The sequence below is a fragment of the Podarcis bocagei genome, assembly GCF_964188305.1.
Source record: "Podarcis bocagei genome assembly, chromosome: 9".
Lineage (NCBI taxonomy): Eukaryota > Metazoa > Chordata > Lepidosauria > Squamata > Lacertidae > Podarcis > Podarcis bocagei.
In genome coordinates this window covers 18,707,046-18,730,224 of record NC_138134.1, presented here as the reverse complement: position 1 = coordinate 18,730,224, position 23,179 = coordinate 18,707,046, and the positions used below count along the sequence as shown (strand labels likewise).

General features: G+C 40.9%; 1 protein-coding gene across 3 annotated transcripts; it reads left to right on the top strand.

Moving 5' to 3' along the window:
• Positions 1-647: 647 nt before the first annotated feature.
• On the top strand, positions 648-21,684 carry DCUN1D4 (defective in cullin neddylation 1 domain containing 4). 3 transcript variants are annotated; one of them, XR_014011702.1, is made up of 12 exons: positions 1,297-1,416; positions 8,351-8,421; positions 9,775-9,814; positions 11,961-12,075; positions 12,952-13,043; positions 14,405-14,475; positions 15,543-15,634; positions 16,053-16,161; positions 17,138-17,242; positions 17,973-18,075; positions 18,204-18,813; positions 20,458-21,684. XR_014011702.1 is itself a non-coding variant. In XM_081208516.1 (11 exons), exons 1-11 carry the CDS (start codon positions 780-782, stop codon positions 18,257-18,259), a joined length of 879 nt encoding a protein of 292 aa, XP_081064642.1. In that variant the 5' UTR covers positions 648-779; the 3' UTR covers positions 18,260-19,982. The 3 variants fall into 3 exon arrangements, 2 of the variants coding, with proteins under 2 accessions (XP_081064642.1, XP_081064641.1); XM_081208516.1 differs by lacking the exons at positions 1,297-1,416; positions 20,458-21,684 and adding an exon at positions 648-804 and having other exon boundaries at positions 18,204-19,982; XM_081208515.1 differs by lacking the exon at positions 20,458-21,684 and having other exon boundaries at positions 18,204-19,982.
• The last annotated feature ends 1,495 nt before the right edge of the window (positions 21,685-23,179 follow it).

Below are 23,179 nucleotides of genomic sequence, written 5' to 3'. Positions count from 1 at the left end.
ACCCCGAAACATTTTGTGAATCTAAGTTTGGCCTCAATGAGGGGCAATATGAGTGGGAAAATGAGAGTACCCCTAAACATTTTTTTTAGAAAAAAGCGCTGATTATTATTATTATTATTGGAATAAGACTGATCATTATTATTATTGGAAAAAGAATGCAATCCAAAATGATTGCACAAAAATGAGTTTCCACAAATGCGTCTTTTTTTAAAAAAAAGGCTTTATAAGGCTTCAAGCCCCTTATCCATATTCTGATGCAGCGCCTCTTATTATTCCGAAGCGCCCAAACCATCCTCAACCATGACAGCTAGAAGCTGCTCCACAAACTCCCCATGCCGTCAATGGCTCGCGTTCCGCTCCGCTCAGCCAATCAATTCACGAAGTAGGCGCGGCCTGTGGGCCCGTCCCGCCCAATCAGAACCGGAGGCTCGCCCTCCGCACTTCACCAGGGGCGGCGGCGGCGGCCCAATAGCAGCAGAGGGGGCGGGCGCGGCTCTATAGCAGACACGCCGGCCAATGGGGAGGCGCGGCGGCCGGGGTTGGGCGGAGCCGTCGGGGGGCGCAACGCCGGGCCGGGCCGGAGTGGCAAGCGGGTCGGCCCATTGGCGCAGCGTCGGCGGCCGCGAGCAAGGAGACCGCGAGCCAATGGGGTGTGGGCGTGGGCGGGGCGAGAGGGCGGGGCCTCTTGCCTTCGGGGAGAGCTGCACGGAGTAGCGAGTGAGGAGGAGGCCGGTCGGACCGCCCGCTCGGGGCAGCGCGTGTGCGGGCGCTGCACAAAAATGCACTCGGATGCCGCCGCTGTCAGTAAGTAGCGGGGAGGTTTCGCTCGGTGTGGGGGTCGAGGGGGGGCGGGGTTGCTAGGCGACCGCTGAGCGACGGTTGCGTGAGGGGAATGTTCTCACGGGGGGTGGGGCGGGCGCGTTTAAAGGCTGAGGGGAAAAGGGAAGGGAATATTAACGGGCGGCAGCGGGTGGGGGGGAAATACGGGGAGGGGGGAGGAAATGGCTGTGACGCAGTTCGTTCTTCCGGACGGCGATTGTTCTCCGCGCCCGGTGGTCTCCCCTCAGCCGCTCCGACCAAAAGAGAGGAGGAGGAGGAGCGGAGGGGCCTGCTTCTTGGGGGGGGCCCGTCGTGAAAGGGGGCAGAAGGAGCAAGCGCCCCCTCCCCCACCCCTCCTCTCCCCTTCTCTTTATCCCGCGTTGCATTATGGGAGTTGGAGTCTTCGCCTCCCGGCCTCTGCGCTGCACGGCGCGAGCTGCGCACTACAACTCCCAGAGCCAAGCGCGCTGCCAACGCTCTTTCTCTCCTCTCTCCTTGTCCACCCCCTTCTTTCCTCCCCCGCTCACCCCTCTTTTTGGGTCAGTGGGTTGCAGCCTGAGAGCGACCCAGAACTCTCTGCCCTGGGGGAAAGAGTAGGTAGGTTGGCCAGGGGGGCGTGGATTCTGTCTTGGTGGGTCGTGCATGCTTCGGGAATCGGGGCTGGGGCTTGGAGGGATGTGTGTGTGTGTCTACCTGCTCCCTTGGGGAAGAAATAAGCGGCGTTGGAGGAGCAGAAGGGCCAGTCCCTTGCATCCCGATGACATTTTGCTCTTTAAGTTGTCCAAACGTCTCTATTTCTCCAGTGTTTTGCCTGCGCTGGGCAAAGTTCCCTCTTGACAGATTGTCATTGTCTGCATTCTGGAGAAGTCGTGGGGGTGGCCGTGAAGCAGCCCTTGGCCCTCTTCCTAGACATGTTGCTTTGGAAGGCGGTTCTGTTAAAGCCACTAACTCCCTTCAAGTAAATTTGTTCTTGCAGTTGATCTGCACAATTTACATTGCTGCAAAGTATTGTTTCCCGGAGACAAATAATTTATCTGTCTCTTTAACAATTGATTGCTTCTATAGACTGTTATAGACCAGTTTTTCTTTCCTTCTTTCTGTTTTTCCTTATTTTTTTGAGTTTTTCTTTCAAGTCTCCCATCGCTGTATCCCCTACACAGTAATACCCCAGTCTTAAAATATTGCTCACAGGTCTTCAGGAGAACACCCACCCACAAAATCAGTAAGGCAAACAAAGGCAGCCAGTCAAAGCAGATTTAGCTGGCATAATATTCAGGCACAGTTGAATTTTGTGTAAAGGTTAAATTATATGAATGATTTTTGGAACCTAAACTCTTTATTTCCAAAGGTAATGTGGAACATAACAGTCTTGCTGGAGAGGCTTGTTGTCTTCCTGCAGTTTTTTTCCTACTCTTTGGTAGTAAGGCAGGTAATAAATACTCCAGTCCATAATGCATCTCGCTGCTTATATGAAATTGAAACTAAATTTCCTTTAAAATCTGCTGTATGATGAAAGCTTAGATTAGGGTACTTAAAAGCAAAAATAAAGCAAGCTTTTCAAAATGCATTTCCAAGATCTGTTCCGGTTGCTGAGGAATAGCTTTGTAAAAAGCTTTTGTGATGCCCTCCATTATTTTTATACATTTTAAAGGGTTATACATTTTCAGTATTCCCACATGCTTTTCAGAACTGTACAGCAGTTAAGCCAAAATTATAAATAACATAGAAGCATAGTCATAGTCAATCTCCTATGCCTTCTGGCAGAAGTGGAAGAAGCCACCTCAGGTTTTTGTTTTAACAGCTACTGAAGCTACATATTTAGCAGAACAAGCAAAATATTTTTAGACTGGACAGTGTCCATGGGCAAGAAAACCATAATTCTTCAGTGCCCTTTTTGCTAACTCAGTCATTTTAAAAGCTTAACAGTTTTACACTACAGTCCTGTACATATCTAACTAAGAGGCAGATCTCATTGAGTTCGGTGAGGATCACCCCACATATAAATTGGGGCACAGTCCTATGTACATGGATGTATATGCAAGCCTAGTTGAATTCACTAGAAGATGCTTCTGAGTAAACATGCTTAGGAATATTATAAATCAAAGAACTGTAATTGCTGGCCTAGCAAGAGGATTTGGTGTCGGTGTTTTCTCTAAAGCATCTCCCTCTTCTAATATTTTAAAAGCCTTTAGTTTTACTTGAAAGATGAACAAAAATGTTTTTTGTAAAGTAACTCTTAAACTATACTTTCAGACTTATCACTCAGTGATTTTTTCAGATGGAGATACTAAAATTTTCTGTTCTAGTGTTGCACATGCAGCGTTCAGGTTATGAAGTATCTTATTCACACTTTTCATTCATATTAGATATTCTTTGGCCCATGAAGTCTAAATTGCTGAATTTATCAGAAATAAAATTCTCTTTCAGCCCTTTTTTTCAAACTGTTGAAATACATGCCTGATTGTGTCTAAGGTAGGAGAGGATGAAGGACTTTGAAATACTCCAATTTCTAGTACAGAGAACTGATTCTGAAGCTCGTGTGATAGTGTTAATCATTGTCCTCAAAACCCCTGCTCAACAATAAGGGGAATATTTGGATATGTGGAAATGGTTGTGAGGGAAATTTTATACATGAAGCACCATGGCTCTGACCAAGTCAGTTTTGAAACAAGTACAGTCAAACATTGGTTGTCGAACGTATTCCATTCCGGAAGACCGTTCAACTTCTGAAACATTCAACAACAGAGACGCGGCTTCTGATTGGTGGCAAGAGCTTCATGCACTCAAGGGGAAGCCATGTCAGACGTTCCGGTTCCGCAGATGTTCAAAAACTGGAGCATTTACTACCGTGTTTTTGGCATTCGGGAGCCGAAACGTACGATAACGGAGGCGTTCGGGAACCGAGGTTTGATTGTATCACAAACTTTATCTGGAAGAAGGGGAGCAATGTTGTACTGTAGTCTAAAACAAAGTAGTTGAAACATGTTTGGCTGGAATTGGCTCTCTTAAATTCCCAGCATGTTCTTTGAAGATACTGCCGAAGGCTTCTTGGGCTTGTCATCTTATAAGCACTTATTGGAGAGTAAGTTCTATTGAAGTTAGAGGCGCTTAGTTTCAAGTAAACATGTATATTCTCTCAAGCGTACATGCGAGGAAGTAATTCCCATTGAACTTGGAGAAAATTGATTTTAAGTAATCATATTTTGTTTTAGGGGTTTGATCCTTAAGGTCCCACTGTAATACAAATTTAGAACCCCATATATTTGGAAAGTTAGTAAAGAGAACTTTAAGAAAATAGCAGCTATTGAATCAGTTTCTGTCACATTCAAGTAAACTTTTGTTTAAAAAGAAAGCCTCACGCGTATCCTTGTTTTCTTTTGTATTGTATTGTTTTAAATTTGAATTTTGAAATATTGCAAGTTGTGTCCAAAAATTCCACGCTCAGGAGGGCACTAGTGAAGTTTCTTGCCCCCTTTCTCCCCATTTAAGCCCCCAGTCCCATAAAAGGTTTCTTGCAGGATTAGTAGTGTAGCATGCAGAGTAGCGGGGCACAGGGGCAGTTTCCCCAGGTGCAAAATTGTTAGGGGCACAATATTGCAACACCTGGTGCTGCTTCAATGCAGCTGCTTGATGCGAACCAGGAAGTGGCCTCTCCAGATAATGGACTGGCTCTTCTCTTCTTATATCTGCAACTGCAATCTCCTGGTTGGCACAGATGCTGTTAGGCAGTTGAATGTGCAAGCTTACTCTGCCCGTTTCCCTCCCATGTCCCCTTGGCGTGGCCCTGGGCACTAGCAACCTAGAGTACGCCACCGTGCAGGAGTTAGGAGGCCTGCAGGACAGCGCTCTGAAAATCAGGAAGAGACAGCTTGTGCAAGAGTCCCCCTTCACGCCTTATTCCAGACCTTTTCTAAAGATATCCTAACATTCTGAGAGACTTTAGGGGGGCTTAGGGGTATGTAGTGGGGAGCAAAGGGGAGGCAATGCCCTGAGTAGTCTTCCACTTATGTAATTTCTGGAAACACTCATGTGAGTTTTAAATATTGTAGTATGTAACTTATAGGTTTTTAATTTTAACAAACTTAAAATGAAAATGCATTTTATCTAATCTGATTTAATAATTTTTGAAATAACTATACAGTAGAAGGAAATGCTTTCCCTTCCACATGTAAATCCCTGCCCCCGGTAAATTTGTTGGCCTCTGACTTACATTCTTGAATTCTGGAAGTGTTATGTTCCTGCCCTTATAGGAATAGAGGCCACCATAGAGTTGATCCAGTTACCTAATATATGCTGGAGTTTATGATTTGGTATGAGGCCAAACTGGAAGACTTGGCATAAGTGAGCTGTTAAGTAGATCTAGCAAGCCTCATTGGGAATAGCATGATGAAAATAATTTGTATTAGTGCAATGCAATGGCTTAAAAAAATTACTTCAGGTTTCATATTTAAAATGTCAGTCACTTCATGTTTTGAATCCCCAACTCTGGAGCACGGGAGGAACATTATGAGCATCAGGAAGAGAATGGGAAACAGATTCTCTTTGCGGAAAGCTGAAGAAGTGTTTTAAGTTAATGTTTTTTCTTCTTCTGCCGTTTTGTGATATAAATAGTAGGCCTGACATGGTAAACTCTGTCACATCATGTTGTTGCTGCTTTTATTATTTGTGTTTATTAGTTGCTTTACTCATAAAAATAACTGAAAGCCATTTACAGACAATAGAAATATTAAACCAATTACAATAAACACAATAAATAAAAACCTAAAAACCTCTAGAGATGTACTGATGGCTTTTAACTGTAATAAAATTGTCTCTTTTACATCTAAAAATTCTGTAAAATGAAAGCTTCAAGTTAAAACTGACCATACAACTCAGCCTTTAAAATACTTCAATAAAAAGAGCCAAAGGTTTCTTGGAATGAAAGGGTTCTCACCACCCACTGGAACACGAATAGGTATAGGCAGATCTCCCCTTCAGAGAGCATTCGTAAGCTTTGGTGGCACAGAAAATTCCTGTTTTCCCCTTTCACACCTCAGACAATGAAGATGGCTTAATACAAAAATGCTACAATCTAACCTGATCCTCCCAGTTAATCATTTGGTGGTTATATTTTTAATCAGTTGATGTTTCTGAACAGTCTTTAAAGGCAGCCCCTTGTGGGGACTCAATTGAAATGTAGCATAGATGCTTTGTCGCATGAATGACTTGGGCTTATTTTATAGTTGCATTCTACAACTTCCTTGTGAAGTTTCAGATTCTCTCATCTTGAAAATATCTGTTGTGCTTACTCCACTTCTTAAATTAGGCAGTGTTGATTTTGAACTAAAATACGTCACCATGAAATCATAGAATCGTAGAATTCATAACTAACTTGAGTCCATTAATTTCGTTGTGTCTACTCTGAGAGAAACTTGGTTGGAAACAGCCCATTGTCATCAGGAATGAGCACATCAAGGGGCTGCGAGGAACCAACTTATTTGAGAAACAATATGGTATAAAATTAGGAGTAATGCGTTGCTATGTTTTGTTGGTCTACCTTTAATAGAATAATGGGAGGGTTGTAGAAATCTCTTCCCAGCTGGAACAAAGCAATTCACAAGAGAGAAAGATTGGGATATCAAAGCAGCTGCTACATACAGGACACCTTCCCTCTGATTATGATGTTTCTTTGGTTCAAAGAATTACCCAGTGCCTAACAATGCACAACTCCTGGTATCTATGGATATGACTTGTATAAACTGTCCCTTTTTACTCATAGAGCCATACTAGGCTCAAGTTGTTCATGATGAAAGACAACACTTTTTCTGTACATCAGGTTAGAACCTTATAGCATGTCTTTTGTGACATCAGCAATAATTTGATTGACCATTCTAATTCAGTTCTAACCTAAGTGCATATATGGGCTAGATAGGCGTTCAAATTCATATGGATACATAGCAAACCTTTTATTCCAGATATGTTTTGCAGAGCTAAGAATAACTTTATGCTATTGAAGATGGAAAACTTTTTCCCATCACGTTCTACATGTGTGTTTTGAGAGTTGAAGCAAGCCATGTGAAATATTCATACCTTGGTTCTCGAATGTATTCCGTTCCGGAAGTCCGTTCGACTTCCAAAAACCAAGGTGCGGCTTCCGATTGGCTGCAGGAGCTTCCTGCACTCAATTGGAACCCGTGTCAGACGTTCGGCTTCCAAAAAAACGCTCGCAAACTGGAACACTCACTTCCAGGTTTGCAGCATTCGGGAGCTAAAATGTATGAGTACCAAGGTGTTCAAGAACCAAGGTACAACTGTGTATCGGGTAATGTAGTAGCTTTTTCGGGGGTTGTGGGGTGTGTGACATTATGTTCTAATGTAAAAAGTAATAATAATGATCTGACCAAAAGCTAATATTAAAATAAATTAGTTATACAATTCTATGAACAACCTACCTGCAAATAATTTAATTTGGAAGGCAGTGTGGCTGCTCTTAAGTCAGAATTTTTTCCTGCTGCAAGACATTCCATTGCGCTGCTCTGCCAGAAAGGACTATCATTGCCAGATGCATCACATTACTATAAAACTTTTAAGGTGATACCTTCTGATGACTTGCCTCTACACCAGGGGTCAGCAGACTTTTTCAGCAGGGGGCCGATCCACTGTCCCTCAGACCTTGTGGGGGGGGGGCGGACTATATTTTGGGGGAAAAGATGAACAAATTCCTATGCCCCACAAATAACCCAGAGATGCATTTTAAATAAAAGCACACATTCTGCTCATGTAAAAACACTAGGCAGGCCCCACAAAGAACCCAGAGATGCATTTTAAATAAAAGGGCACATTCTACTTGTGTAGAAACATGCTGATTCCCAGACCGTCTGCGGGCCGGATTTAGAAGGCAATTGGGCCAGACCCGGTCCCCGGGCCTTAGTTTGCCTACCCATGCTCTACACATTCCTAGAGACATTTGTCACCACAACGTCAGTTACATTGAGACAAATCTGTGTTGTGAACGGTTGCAGTGGTATTGCAGGCAATGCTCATAGTAGTTTCGCTTGCCTTGATTGGATCAATACGACGTTTTGGTTCCTGAAATTCATTCTGATTGTGCAGATAAAATGTAATTGATAGAATTCTACAGGATGGGGTATTAGTGTGTGAAATCAGTCAAGATCCAATGATCCCAAGGCATGCAGCTCCAGACGGTGGAGGTGACAGACACCATCTTGGCACCAAGGCATCTGCACTTGGTCGCAAGTGCTGCTAGCCAGGTGCAAAATGCGCCGGGTGAATTTTGAACACTGGTTTGAGATGTAGTATTACTATTGCAGAAGGAGATAGGGGACTCAAATAACATTCAGATATGTCATTTAATGGAATTCAAAAAAGCCATACACACACACACACACACACACTGTATTGTATGACAGGAGAAAGGCAGTTCAAAATTAAGACTTTTAGTTTTATCTGCAGTACTTTTGAAATGTGTTTATTAAGCATTCTAAAAAGTGACATAACCAAAATAAGAAAAAATGTTTTTATTTCTCTCTAGATTTTCAGCTGAACTCTCATCTATCAACACTGGCAAATATTCATAAGATTTACCACACTCTTAATAGGCTGGTAATCACTTGCATTTTTTAAATCTACTACTTATATAGTTTTGTCTGATTATAAAGTGTCTTGACATGATTATCCAGAGCTTGCTGTACCTTTGGAAATAGACGTATGCCAAGTAGAAATGCAAAAAATTATTGTAAATTATTTTTCAAACATCCATGACTCTTAATTTTCTTCATGTATACTCAGCATTTGGAGATGAAGCCATGACAGCTTCTTGCTATAAACCCTAGGATTTTTTTCAACACAATGGAAAGGCAAATTGCTGAAATTTGTACAAAGGACAAGGAATGAAGGGAGACTTTATTCAAAGCACATCTCCACAAGTAGGAAAGATGAAGCCTCCTCCCCACTCAGATTTCCTCCTGACCACATTGCTAGATGCACCATGGATTTTATTTCAGATGACCTTCACCTAATGGCTGCAGAATCCTGTGGCCTGTACATCCTCCCCTTTCCTCATGAGTAAGATGAGGTGTGTCTTGTTTTATCTTCCCAGAGTAATTGTGCAGGTGAGGGGTAGCATGTGCCAAGATGATCGAGGCAGCATGCTCATCTTGGTTGCACACTTGCTCCGTTGGCTCATGTGGAAATAGATTGATTAGCCCCCAACCTTTGACCCAAGTCAACCTAAAACAGTGCTGCCGCAGCTTCTAAAACTTACTGAAAGCCTTCCCTTAAGCGACAGTCTTTGCAGAGGTGATGGACCATTCAAAAGTGCTATCCTTTCTTAACTCAAGGTGGAGATGTGTCTTGTTTTTTGCACTGTTGTCTGTTTCCAGCAACTCCCCCTTTTCCTATTACAGTCATACCTTGGAGATTCCTGCAGCCAACTAGAAGCTGCAATTTGGTTTTGAAACCTTTTGGAAGTCGAACAGACTTCTGGAATGGATTCCGTTCGACTTCCAAGGTACGACTGTATTGCAGGCTCAGAAAGCTATGGCACTTTACAGTCTCATCTCTGCTCTGGCGACCAGTCCCTCATGTTTGCTTTAATTGCTTTTTAACACATGGTTACTGCAGCCATTCCCAGAGCTCATTCCTTCTAGATAGGGTTACTAGTGTCCAGATCCAAGTGCTGACTTACTATTGGCAAATGCTCACACTCAAACCCATTCTGCAGTGAAGCCCGGGGATGACATCCAATGTCACGTATGAGGATTTCCATAGTAGGAATTCTCCTTCCACCCTGCACCTCCTCAAATCCATTCCCATCCCTGAGAATCTTAAAATCTAAAATTTGCCATTGGGGTAAATTTAGAAAGAGATGGGAAATTGTAAGAAGAAATTAGATAGCTGGTGCTATTTGAAAATAGCTAAACTCCTAGTTAACTGCATTGATTTTATATTTTACAGAATTTGACAGAAGACGTTGGTCAAGACGATCACCAAACAGGTTAGAGAGTTTTATACAAATTATACTGTGGTGTGTTTTAGGAATCTTAGGTAGAGGGGGAACCTTCCTGACTGTAGAAATTAACACCAACGAGGAAGGGGCGTTAACATTAAAAACGAGGGACAGTCAGTTAGCTTGTAAGATTCGCTAGGCTATGTAAGGATTCTGGTTCAAGAGTTGGCCATTCCTAGCAACCCCTTTTCCAAAAAAACCAATCTTTGGGGGGAAAGTTGCTTTGAAAACCGTTGTTGAATTTTAAAACGTGACATCTCAGAACAGCACCTTTTATAGTAGAAGGTGCTTGCACGACAGTGGAAGATTGTGGAAATTGCCTTAATGCCTGTATTTTATAGCATCAGTGTAGACAAATGGACTGTGTGAATGAGTGTTATGAGCATATTAAGCTGTATTGTACTAAGCCGGTCCATTGGTTTCCTTGGCTTGATAGTGTTTGGCAGTGGTTCTCCCAGTCACCTGGCAGAGATCTTGCACCTTCTTTATGCAGAGCATGTCACTGAACTATGCCCCTTCACTTAGATGGCTTATTATAATTTTAAAGTTAGGATTGAAAAGCCTTTCAGCCAAAGAGGTCAGTTAAGATTTTGCAAATTCACTCATGCATCAAAAAGCATTACGATTGCACCTTTAAGGCGCTCATTTTAACTTGTAAGCGATAAAGATGTTCTGTGGTGCTCTTGCACCTTGTGCTTACAGGTTAAGTTGTGTGTGCCCAAGCCTTTCCATGATTTTCCACTGTTTTGGAACAGAGGGAGGGAAACACAAGCTGAGGGCATTGCAGGGGCAAGGGCAACATAACTGTGTGCTGACCCTTCCTTTCCCTCTATACTTTTATTTATGTTGGAGGGGATGATACGTGTTAATAATCAGTCAGGAGTTGGTAGATGCAGGATGTAGAGGTGATGCAAGGCTGGGAGCAGCTGGGAAAGTGTCTTACCTCCATGAAGCAACATTCAAGTTGGAAAGAGAAAGGAGGCAAGTCGCGTATTTCAGTAGGTTGCATAGGATTTGGTTTTTTAAAAATGGCAAAATTAAATCATTAGGAATGAATAAGAACACCACCTGCCTGGTGTTCTGATGATGCCTGAATATGGTTGCTTTGCTGATTCTACTTTTGGTTTGGACTTTGCGCCTGAAGATAAGATGCAGCTGCACAAATATACCAGTTTTATGAAAACTAGGTGTGTTTTGTATTTTAAATTCTAAATAGCACACATGCTGTTACCACACAACACCTCTTGTGGCTGTACAAGAGTAAGCTCTAGGAATACTCCTGGGTCTATTTCTCTTTTCCATTAGACACTGGTAGAAGCACAGACTAGGTGCCTGGGATTGGTAACCGACTAGATGAGGGCTAATAGAATTAAATACAGAAGATAGGGGTGCTTTAGATCAGTGGTCTGTGTGACTGAAGAAGTGTGGTTAAACCTGCCCCACATGGGCAGCTAACATCAGGAGCCCAGTTTGGAAGTGCTGTTGGAGCTGGCCCCTATTCTGAATCCCCAAGTGCCAACCCTTGTATGCAGATGTGGTCTTGGCAGGTGTATCCTCGTAACATCCAGCACAGGCTACTGTAATTTGTTATATGTGGAAGTACCTTTGAAGATCCCTTGGAAACTTAAGGTAATTAAAAACTGAATAGCTGGATTGTGACCTACAAAAGCTATATCTTGCTGGTTGTAAGAGTTTCACAGACTCCAGTGCAAAGTGCTGGTGGCACTCTTGTCCCAAACTATGCAGGATTTTATAGGTTACCTCAAGGCTTCATTGAACCTGCCTGTTCTCTGATATCTTTGGTTCCCCTCCTGCGGATTTGTAATGCATGGTGACTATAAACCAGGCCTTCTCAGTGGTGATGCCCAACTTTTGCAACATTGCTGTATGCCTGCCCCATAGGTTTTAAAATGTTATTTACCTGTGCTTTTTAATTTCCAGTCTGTTTATCTCTTGCCGTATTGAAAGAGTTGAGAATTTAGCGTGCTTTGAGCTTTGTTGCTGTTCTGCTTATCGTGTGATAATTTATTGTTTTAAAGTTTGTGTTTTCATTGTGTCTGTTGCCTCATATGCTTTTTCAGTAGGCTCTGCATCTGTTTGAACCCTTGTCTTGCTTTCCTAAATTATTCCACAGGAAGTCTCAGGTCGTGCAGTTCATCAGACTGCTTTAGCAAAGTGATGCCTCCAAGAAAAAAGAGGCGACCTGCAGCTGGAGATGACCTATCAGCTAAAAAAAGTAGACATGATGGGTACGTAATCTTACTTGGATTATTTGATTCAGGAGTCATTACTTTTGTATGGACAGTAGGTCAGGAGGTGTGGACTTGTATTTAACTCAACTCTGGTTTACTAAGCGGAGGTAGTAGGCTTTATTTTATTTTAGTATGCCTATTTTCTTTGAGGCATGATATTGTAATAACTCGATGGGGAGACAGTTCTTTCTCTCAAAGTAAACTATTTAGGAGGAAGCATTTTTAAGGATTCAATTTGTAGATTTGACACACATTTGATTATTATGGAAAACGATAGTGTCCTATGGAATGCAAATATGACGGCTAGATTTTGAATTTGCATACGAGTCCGATTATTTTCTTTCCGCTTCACCCCGTCCCTGTTTCGTGAAAAGTTACAGTCCACTGAAATTATATAGGCCAGAATAAAAACATAGGCTCCATTTAGATGCAACAGCAAACCATAGTTTGGTTTTGAGCATGATAGTTTCTAAATGTGAAAAGCTGTGACTTGTATGTATCAGCTATCAGTCTAGGATAATCCTGCATGTGTTCCCTTATATCTCCAACGAGAGACTTGGAAGTTGAAAACTCATGAGGAGTTTGGAATATCTTTGGAGGTGAGAGTGGGGTTAAATCAGTTCCACTTACGCCCTTCCTCCTTCAACAAACATGTCAAGTGTTAGGGCTTTAAGTTCTGATATAGGCATCCATATATGTTCTGTAGGAATGTTCTGTTGTAGATTATTTTGTGATTCTTTTAATTGCCTCAGAGTTCTGAAAATTAGTGGATTAGATAGGAGGAAGAGGCCAGCTTGGTAATACATTCTTATATAAATCTATATATATTATAGAATTTATATATTACATTATTTACCTCTTCCCCTGCACTAGAATGTACAGAAAATATGATTCTACTAGAATAAAGACGGAAGATGACATGTTCTCGAGCAAGAGGTGCTTAGAATGGTTCTATGAATATGCAGGTTAGCGAATATATATATTGCTTATTGCTGGTTGCCCAGATAATGTTGAAACTTCAAGAAAAATATTCAATATCAACTCCAATTTGAATATAATGATGCTTTGTAACAAAAAAATGTAGATTATTAAAAGCATCTATTAAAATAGTTCAGATGCACTCAGCCTCCTGAAAGAATAAAGAAGTTAGTGAACACATATTTTCAGTGCCGATGCAACTAGAATGTTGGCTTTAAATTGTATATAGTTTTTAAAAATACATTTGCTTGCTGCATTAAAGAGGTTAATCACAGGATATACAAGGTGTCAGAGCTGCTTCAAGATCCTAGCTCACAGAGGATCACGCTAGCCAGCGGTCATTAAGTAAAAGTCTTTATTGAGTTACAGTTTCCATTCCCAAGCTGCTGCGTGCAACTCTACGTCTAATGGCTAGATCGGCGAAGCTCCGTCTGAGTCTCGGCCCCTTGTGCACCAACTTAATATCCTAGCCCTGCTCCACCTTTTCCGCCTGACTGCTCTCCTCTGGGTCCCTCTGCCCCCCGGGGTCTCTTCCTTCCGGGATTCTTCTGACGCCGACCCCCCGGAACTCCCTGTCTCCTTGCGCCGGGCTTTAGGACCTGGCTCCCTTTCCTGGCTGCCTACTGCGTCACTTTCCTGTGCATTTGAACTTGGCACGCGCGCCCAACCTTCCACTTTCCGTCTGACCGTTTCTTCGCTCCCCGATGGAGGTGTGGCCACTCCTGACTCGTGCCCTCCCCCCTGTTGCGAGCTGCCAGCGCTTGATCTCTGGCGCTCTTCCTCTTCCCTGCTCTCTGGCTGTGACGCTGGTCCCGATTTCCAACTGCTCTCCTCTGAGTCCCCTCTGGCTCTATCTTCCTGGGGTGTCCCCCTAGGCTCCCCCCTTGCCCTGACCACTGGTGCTCCTTTCTGTGAATCTTCTGATTCACTGGAAAGACTCGGAGATCTCGGGTCGTCGTCATCACTCATCTTTTCTTCTGCCTCCTCCCCCTCGCTCTCTGTTTCCTCCCTTGCCCTTGCCTCTGCTCCTGAACCCCTGACACAAGGCTTCAAATTTGAAGTCAAATTTAAGTTGCCTGGTTAACCTTTGGCTAGCTGATTTTCTGTTAATGAATGTAAATCTGCAAAGTTGAAAGGATAGGGCTTGATTTTGATTGATGCACTACTTGCTAGGAGACAGCCTTTCAAATAAGCATACATACATATACATGCATGCATACGTAGAACAGTATTTGAACCGTTACATACTTGTAGCACTGCAATGTCTCCAACCCTATATATATGGTCTATTAAAAAATTGCAGTTCTGTGATTACAAATGGAAGTAACACAATCTCATTTGCTTATAGGAACAGATGATATTGTGGGCCCTGAAGGAATGGAGAAATTCTGTGAGGACATTGGGGTTGAACCAGAAAATGTACGTTCAGATTTATTACAGATGGCAGAGAGCTTGCTTGCTTTCAGATAATGAGAAGGGAGGAAGCATAGTCTCTGTAATGGAGGATTTGGGTTTTTCATTCATTCGTTTACTCACTCAGGTTATTTCCAGACCGTGAGCAACTTATGCATTGCAACTATCTCAAATGTTACAGTAAAGAGAAGGGTTGTGTTCCTGTTAGAAGAGGCAACTTTCCAGAAGCTTTTCTTTCTTTGTCCAGCTGACCGTTCATTATATTCTTATTTGGTTTTGAATATAAAATGTTTTTGCCTTGTTTTGTTTGAAAATAAATCTCCAAAAAGTTGAGACCAATGGCAAAAATAGTCGTGGCTTAACAAATGACACAAATTTAGACAATAAGGATTAGACAACATTCTGCACCCAGGAACTTTCTATCTGGCTCCCAGTATAGTCTCGATTCCCTAGACCTGCCCTTACTTTGCAGCTCAGCCTTCTGCCTGTGGGACAAGTTAAGTGTTCAAGCCCTTCTTCCTCTTCCAAATAGCAACAGAGGCCTAGGACAGAGCAGCTATTATTCTACACCTCATTCTGAAACACAGGAGGAGCGTTCTTTCACTCCTTCCTTTGGGGAGTTTAGCAGTGAAACCTTTGAGATGCTTGGATCATTCTCCCCTTCTTTGCAGCTTAGTTGCTCCTTCCCACATGTCTAAATTTTGCAAGTGGAAGTGCCGGAACTGTTTGCTTGCTGGCCTTTATTCCACTGAAAATATAGCAATTGTACAACATTTAGCTGCTGCCGAATGTTGTACCGCAGGGGCTTTTCTTTGCTTCAGGTGTCATTCTTCCTTTGCACGTTCACACATTTGCTATCTTAAAAGGAGTTAGATATTGGATCACTTTCGTTTTTCTTGGGTGGGAGAGCTGGGTGGGGGTAGGAGCTGAGTAGAGCTTATAAGAGCATGGCCTTTGGTATAGATAAAGCTGGTGGCACCTTTGGCCTAGTACAAATCGCTGGGGTTGGCGATAAGGGTGAATTACAATTCAGGAAATTGTAATATAAGTTTTGTGTTTTGTTTTTCAACCAGGTAGTTATGCTTGTTTTAGCCTGGAAGCTGGATGCTCAAAACATGGGTTACTTTACGTTGCAAGAATGGTTAAAAGGAATGACATCCCTGCAGTAAGTATTTCATCAGCAAATGTGAAATAAATTTAGCAGTGGTGCATTGTCATTTTGTGAACTTTAACTTCACCCTGCGCAGAAATAGAAATTGTTCTGTCTTATAATCCAGCAATTCTCCATATGCCTTTTGGGCCTCTTAAATTATACTTATATATGTCTTAAATGGTTTCAAATGTTCGTAGCTGCTTTACTGAATGCCTATGAACTGTATGTGAAAGAACCATCATCGTTCTCGGTTACAGACTGATTTACCTGCTATAATACAGACTATATTTTTGCTGTAACTGTATTGCTTTTTTTTTTGAAAGGCAGTTTATAAATTCAAAGATAAAGTACTATTGGGTTCAGGGCCAGAAAATAGCTTGATGGTTAGCAGTGCGGAATTTAAATTGGTATTTTATTTTTATTTTTACAGATGTGATACAACAGAGAAGCTAAGAAATTCTTTGGATTATTTGAGATCTTTATTAAATGAGCCTACAAATTTTAAACTTATTTACAGATATGCATTTGACTTTGCACGTGTGAGTAGCTTGGAGTTCACATTCTGATCACCCCATTTTTATAAATTCTTGTATGGTTTCTTTCATGAAGAGATGTTTATATTCCCGTGTTAATGATTTCCACTAAGCCTGTCAAGTTTCCTTCAGAGTGCAAAATTCCATTTGTATTTTTACAGTTTTATATTAATCTGCCATGTTACTCATTTGAATCATTTCCAAATCGGTGTTACTGCTCTTGGCTCTTGTGTTAATTTTTATGGGTTCCCAGTTTGATGCCTAAGCATATTTGCTTCCTTTCTAGAGCTCTTAGTTCTGAAATCTTCATTTTTTCAGAGTAGCAGACCACCCAAACCCATCACAAATCTCCCTTGCCTGGTTTTCTACAGGAATAATACAGCTGGTCAAGAGTCGTTCCTGCAGTCTGTTTCCTTCTTAACTACCACATTGGCCCAATCCATTTCACAGTCCAAAAATGAGAACCAGTGGACTCAAACTATTTCCACCATCCAGACCTTTGCCACTGCTAGAGGGCATCTGGACCATTGACTAAACTGTCTTGAGGCTGACAGGGTTGGAGTCCCAACATATTGACCCTTCTTAAGCTCCCAGACACCGAGAAATGCCAAGCACAGGTTGAGTAATTGCTATCACCAGCTGAACTTTGCAGGAGAGGAAAAGGAATATACCATTATGCAGTGGACATTACTCCAAAATAATAACTCATCAAAGGTGAATACATTGTTTAATTGGCTACCCAGGTTAGGAAGTTGATGCTCTGATTTGCAGACAGAATGGATGTATGCATTAGATGCTGACAGCAGCTCCCCAGGAGGTATGGCTTCACTGTGTATTTTAAACAAGCAAAAAGCAAGAGGGAACCAAATGAAGATAATTGAAATATAGTTACATTTTGTAAAGCATAAACTGACATGGTTTCTAGTTCAAATGAAGAACATTGTACATAAACCTAGCTTAATTTTTTCTCTCTCTTTGACAGGAAAAGGACCAGCGAAGTCTAGATATAAACACTGCCAAGTGTATGTTAGGACTTCTCTTAGGAAAAACATGGCCTCTCTTTCCAGTATTTCATCAGTTCCTAGAGGTACAAGTAGAAACATCTTTTTATGCTTTATACTGCTTTTAAAAGATGCTGTACCAAGTTAAAACTGGGAATTAGCAGATAGTTGAACAGTTTTACTACCTGAGTTGAATATTTTAATTGTTTTGCTAGTAAACTTACAGGCAAATTTTGTGTGTGTGTGTGTGTGTAATTTTTGATACAATTGAAGTTGTAATCAACTTTGAGTTTGAGTCAGCCTCTGTTGCCCTTCTTTAATATATGGGCAAGAGTGACTAACCTTGTAGGGTAAGGATGACTGATGGTGTACACAAACTGCTTTGGACATCTAGTATTGTATGTGACTTTTCCGAAGTATGATGTAAATTATTAAGGTGTCTTTTCCCGAAATCAAGCAAAAGCTCACGAGCACACATTTCATTTTTAGCTCTACAAAATAAATAGACGTGTGTCGTGCATAGTCTTTGAAAGTGACAAAGCTGCTTTTTTTTTTTTTGCAAATAATGTTTTCTGATATCTGATTTTTGAGGAGCGTTATTCCTGACACCACATTACAGCTATGGTACTTAGGTTCCAGTGTATTAAGCTTGCTTGTTATACTCTTAAAATGGGCTTTCGTAACATCCTTGAGTGCCGGCCGTTTCATCTAAAAGGCATTTTGAATCTCTGAAGTGACCACAAAGCCAAACAATATACAGTAGTTGAAAAGTCAGGCATTTCCGATTTCAGTAACTGCTCCTCTTTTTTTAATCAGCAATCTAAATACAAGGTCATCAACAAGGACCAATGGTGCAATGTTCTGGAGTTCAGCCGAACCATTAATCTTGACCTCAGCAATTATGATGAAGATGGAGCATGTACGTATTTGCACGAAAAGCTACAATCTATTGTACCATATCTTACTATCCAGAAGCTTTTCATTCCAGACTTTTCTTTTTCTGTGTAAAAGGTTTTTTTTTTTATTTGTGGCTTTTATTTCTTGCAGGGCCAGTGTTGCTGGATGAATTTGTGGAGTGGTATAAAGAGAAACAAATGACATAGGAATTTTAACTATGCACAGCCGCTCAAGAGTCCCTGTTACTACAGTTATGTCGACCATTAGCCATAAACTGCTATTTGTATAAAAGCGCATGCTGCTTTTCCTGCACTGCATCCCGTTTTTGGGGACCTTTTGGTGTTTTGCTGTTTAAGAGGTCAGCTCTGCTTGCTGTGTAGCATTGTTCTCTTCGAAGGCTGCTTTGCATTTTTGTATCTACACTACAGATGGTGAACTTAACCAGCATCCTCACTGTGATTTATGTGTATATTGCTGTCTAAATTTTGTATATGTGTATAAAAAAAGCTTCACCTAGGAGTTACTCCAGAAGTGTATTGTAAAAATAATTTTGTGGCATATTTCTAGTTGCATTAAAAAACCATGTAACTTAATTTTTAATTTTAATTTGGTCTCAGACGTAACATTTCAGGAAAAAAGTGATTGTTGAGACTGTTACCACGTGGAACTATTGCCCGTTAGCGACAAGATGCCAATTTTGGAGAGGATATCCTGCAGTATGATTTCTTCACATGCAGATGCCCAACTTCAGTTTTGTTTAGTAAGCAAGTATTGGCTGTCTTTTTATTGAAAACCTGTTAAAAGTGTAATAGCTTGACTAGAGTCGTACGTGCCACAAGGATTTCCACTTGGTGATACTGCTGACGTCCTAATATCCAGACTCCTGTAGTTCGCAAATAGGTGCAGATTAAATCTGATTTAAAAAAGGGTTTTAGACTTGTAAAATGGCATATTTCTTTATTTCAGTTTTGCTGTTCTAGTGTTTTGACTGTATTGATGATGAAAGCAAAATGAAGCCTCTTGTAAAATTTAACATAGATTTGCGGGTGACTTTCAAGGTCTGGAATTTCTTGTTAAATCTGAACCGAAAAGCCTTGCAAACATGGGAATCTAAAGAAGGCAATGGCATCTTTTATTCCAGGGATTGGATTTCCTAGCAGAATGCCTGTTGCAGGCAATGGGCTCACTAATCACCAGCATTGTCACTCATTTGGGACCACTCTTATCTGTCTGTACATGAAAGTTCAAGCCATTGCTTGCTTGAGGAAGCCGAATTAATGTGCTAAGAAATGTCTTTTCATGTTATCTCTGCCTCAGCCTTCATTATAAAGTTTAATACTGAATTTTTGACAAAGGTTACTTAGTGGGTAGCAGACTGCGGAAATACTTCCAAAAATCCAATGGTAAATGTTAAATTAATGGACAGAGTGCTAAAAATGGAGTTTGCAATAAAACATTAGCAGGCTTTCTTTTTGTTGTTAGAGGAAGTTAAACCACAAGTAAACGTGTTGTTTTGAACTCTCAGAGCTCAGCCTAAATGTAAAATCAATGCAAATTCCTTTATTTTATTATTAAATTGCTTAAATTATTGGTAAGCAGCAACCTTTTAGGACTGGGTACTTGTAAATCAGTGTTTCATTGAATTCAGCCTCTTTAGATCCCAGTCCAGTATAATTCTGCACTGAAGAGGGTGCTGAAATTTATCTGTTTCCAGTGGTATCACAACATGGAATATTATGGCCCTTAACTTTTGGGAGGGCAGAAGGTGTTTGGAGGTCTACCACCAGAATAGTGAGGTTGAAAAGTCTCAGTGTCTACACCTCTCTGTATCCCTGCTGTGATGGTTGTATTAGAATTTAGACGTTTGAAAGCTATTCACAAAATCAGCCATTATGGATATAAATAAAATACCGTGTTAGTAAAATCTTACCCTTTTGTTTAACTTGTTCTGTTGAAAACAAATACAAAAAAGTAATGGATCCTATAGTTGCTTGCTTGTATAAAACATGCAATGTTATCTACAGGTTGCAATATTTCCACAAGGCAACGTGCAGTAGTCAAGTTGCTTATTAAATCATGTTGTTTTTTAAAAAATGTGCTAACATGTATTACAATTGGCATAGCCATAAAGAAAAGCCTGTGAAGCTCTCAAAGGAAGGTGTGGGGAATGTAGGCTTTATTGCAAGCCATTTTGCTGAGATGCCGTGATCCAGCCATTTGTGCGATCTAGTTTAAAGATAAAAAGTATTATAAATAAGGTCCATAAAAGTATCAGATAACGGGCTTTTGGGACAGAGTCTCACTTTAAATTTTTATGCTTGGATATGACTACTAGAGGACAAAACAAAAGCACCTCATCAAATTGTGAAGAGACCATGCTGTAAAATCTGTCTTTTCTTTACAGTTGAAACAGCAAATGGGAATAGATGGGTTCTGGATTCTGAAGTTACTGGTGCAACATGTACAGGCATTGGGTGGATTAAAATTTATTGCCTCCAAACAATCAGTTGTGCTACAAGTCACAAGCCAGGATTCAAGGTACATGTGCAAAGCATTTTTCTCTCTCTCTGTGAAGTAGTACTAGGCTGCAGTCTCTTCTTTCCATCCCCATTATCATCGCAAGCGCTTCCGGTCTCGCATAATGTTGCTTTGGAGGCCCTGCGATGTGCAGGGGTGCATATAATTTTATATGCCAGACCCAGTTCAGCGAGCTGCTTTTGTATCTTATACTCTGCTATAAATATCCCAAGAAGAAAAAGTGAGAACTGGCCCTTGAATTTGGCAGTGAAAGGCAGGCTCTGAAACAGGGTTGGGTCAACCTTTTGCCCTCCCAGATATTGCTGCAATGCGGCTGCCATCATCCCCTGGTCGCTTGCTTTGCATGCTAGAGCTGATGGGAGCCCAGCAACTTCTGCAGTGGCACAGGTTAACCTGTAGCCCTAAATGTAGCTAAGCATCAATTTGGAACAAAAACTTTCTTACTGATATACGTAACCAGATTTAAGGAAAATGAAAAACAAGATCCATTGCTCATAGCCCAGTTTATGATTAAATGTACTGACATAGTTCTGACAATAGTCATTTAACAGATTTTCATATGTCTGCTTCTTGGATGGCTTTAAATGGCACACAGCCTTCTATCATGTGACAGTATTGACTTCTTTCTCCAACAGAAAAGTGAGCTCTGTTGGAGCTTAAAACTTTTCCATGTTGCTTGTGTAACATTTTTCAAGTAAACAGCAGCTTTCAGACAAGCTGTTCATTTTTCATAAGCTTAAATCACTGAAATTCCTAAGTAGTATGTTTGGTATGCTTTTTTTTTTTTAAGAGTGGCTGTTTCATTGTCTGCAGAAAATGTCCCTGCCTTTTCTACAAAAATCATTCTGGCAAGATGTTGTATGTGCATTATTCTGATGTAAGTTAAAAATGATTGATGTAAGTTTTTGTTTTTGTTTAAGACCTAGTATGTAAACTAATACATGAGTGGGAAACTGGTCCAAGGTGAAATTGGACTCCAGATGCTGTCAGATAGGATCCTTATGTAATACCAAAGATGTAACTTGTTGGCACACATGACTGACTTTAAGAATTAAAATAAATAAATAAAATTCTTGGGCAATACTGTACCACATACCAGTATAATTTTCCTTTTTTTGCCAAATAGATTGAATACTGAATATGGAATTTGGTCCTTGTAATCTTAAGTGATTTTGATTAGTGTAGTGCAAATCCATTTCTTCTTTTGTAACTTAAAGGAAACAAAACTGGGAAAGTGTTGCCTATTAGAATCTACAATAGTATAAATGCATCATAAAAACATACACTGTGTATGTAATTTTAATCAGTACACATCTGTCTCTCAAGTAGCAGGTGCATTGTGTTGCATAACTAATTTATACCTTTTTAAAGTATCTATACAGATTTTTAAAAAAGTAATCTGTAAGTATCTGTATTCTAGTTACTGAGCATTGGTGGGGGGTTTCCTCTCTCCCACCTTAGAGGTACTAGAATGTCATTAACTTATTAGGATTTCTCTTCCCTGAATCATGAATCAAACAGTGCTTAAATACTCTGAAGTTGAACTGTAAGGATCTGCTTTACGCCCGGGCTAATTACAACTGCTAATACCTCTTGAAAGCCTTAGACTTTGTCATTTCATATAGTTGTGTAAATGCATAGAGTCCACCGACTGGAATTGGGGGGGGGGGAATGGTGGTGTTACAATTCTTTTTGTGACACACTGCTTTGGCAGAGACAGTAGTTTACCTGATGACACTGACAGCTTTTTATGTCTTAGCCATTTCCATATTGCAAACTTGAGGTGTGCTTATTTAAAAGTCCTGTGGCTCAAATTGACTGAAGTACTGTTATACTACCTAACCTGAGTTTGGTACTCTGCAATTTTTGTGTAAAACCAACATCCCACAAATAAAACAGTATTTGTGTTTTTTTGTTTCAAAAGTTGATTTTTGTGGCTACCCGCACTTTTGACTGTATGTGCAAAAAGCGTATAATTTTATACAGGTGTACAGTATTTAGTATTTATACAACATATAAGAACAAACAAATCTTGTTACCGACAAAGCTCTGACCACAGTCCCACTACAACTTATTGTCTGTTCTTGCCTTGGGGAAATTAGTTGATCATCTAAGTAAACTACAATATGTTGCTATGTTTCAACGTTTGTAAAGTCACAAATTGCACAGGTCTGTTTAGTGTTTGCAGTCTTTTGCACAAACATTCAGCAATCCTTAAAATCTATCAACTAGGCCAGGGGTCAGCAACTGTTTTCAGCAGGGGCCAGTCCACCGTCCCTCAGACCATGTGGTGGGCCAGATTATATTTTGAATTTTTTTTCCTATGCCCCACAAATAACCCAGAGTTGCATTTTAAATAAAAGCACACATTCTACTCATGTAAAAACACGCTGATTCCCGGACCATCCGCAGGCCAGATTTAGAGGTCGATTGGGCCTTAGGTTGCCTATCCCTGAACTAGACCACTATTATTATTTTGTATAGTTGGTGGGAAGGATATGTAAGAATGGCTTGTCGAAGACCACCCAAAGTGTGTGTGGCTTATACACAGCTTCTATAATAACCAACTTGGGATGTATGAGGCTAGA

Excerpts from the sequence above, each read along its gene's own strand:
- DCUN1D4 (XM_081208516.1), top strand. The coding sequence starts at position 780 with ATGCACTCGGATGCCGCCGCTGTCA. Across the intron at positions 8,422-9,774 it reads ACCACACTCTTAATAGGCTG|AATTTGACAGAAGACGTTGG; the intron begins GTAATCACTTGC and ends TATATTTTACAG. Across the intron at positions 14,476-15,542 it reads TTGGGGTTGAACCAGAAAAT|GTAGTTATGCTTGTTTTAGC; the intron begins GTACGTTCAGAT and ends TTTTTCAACCAG.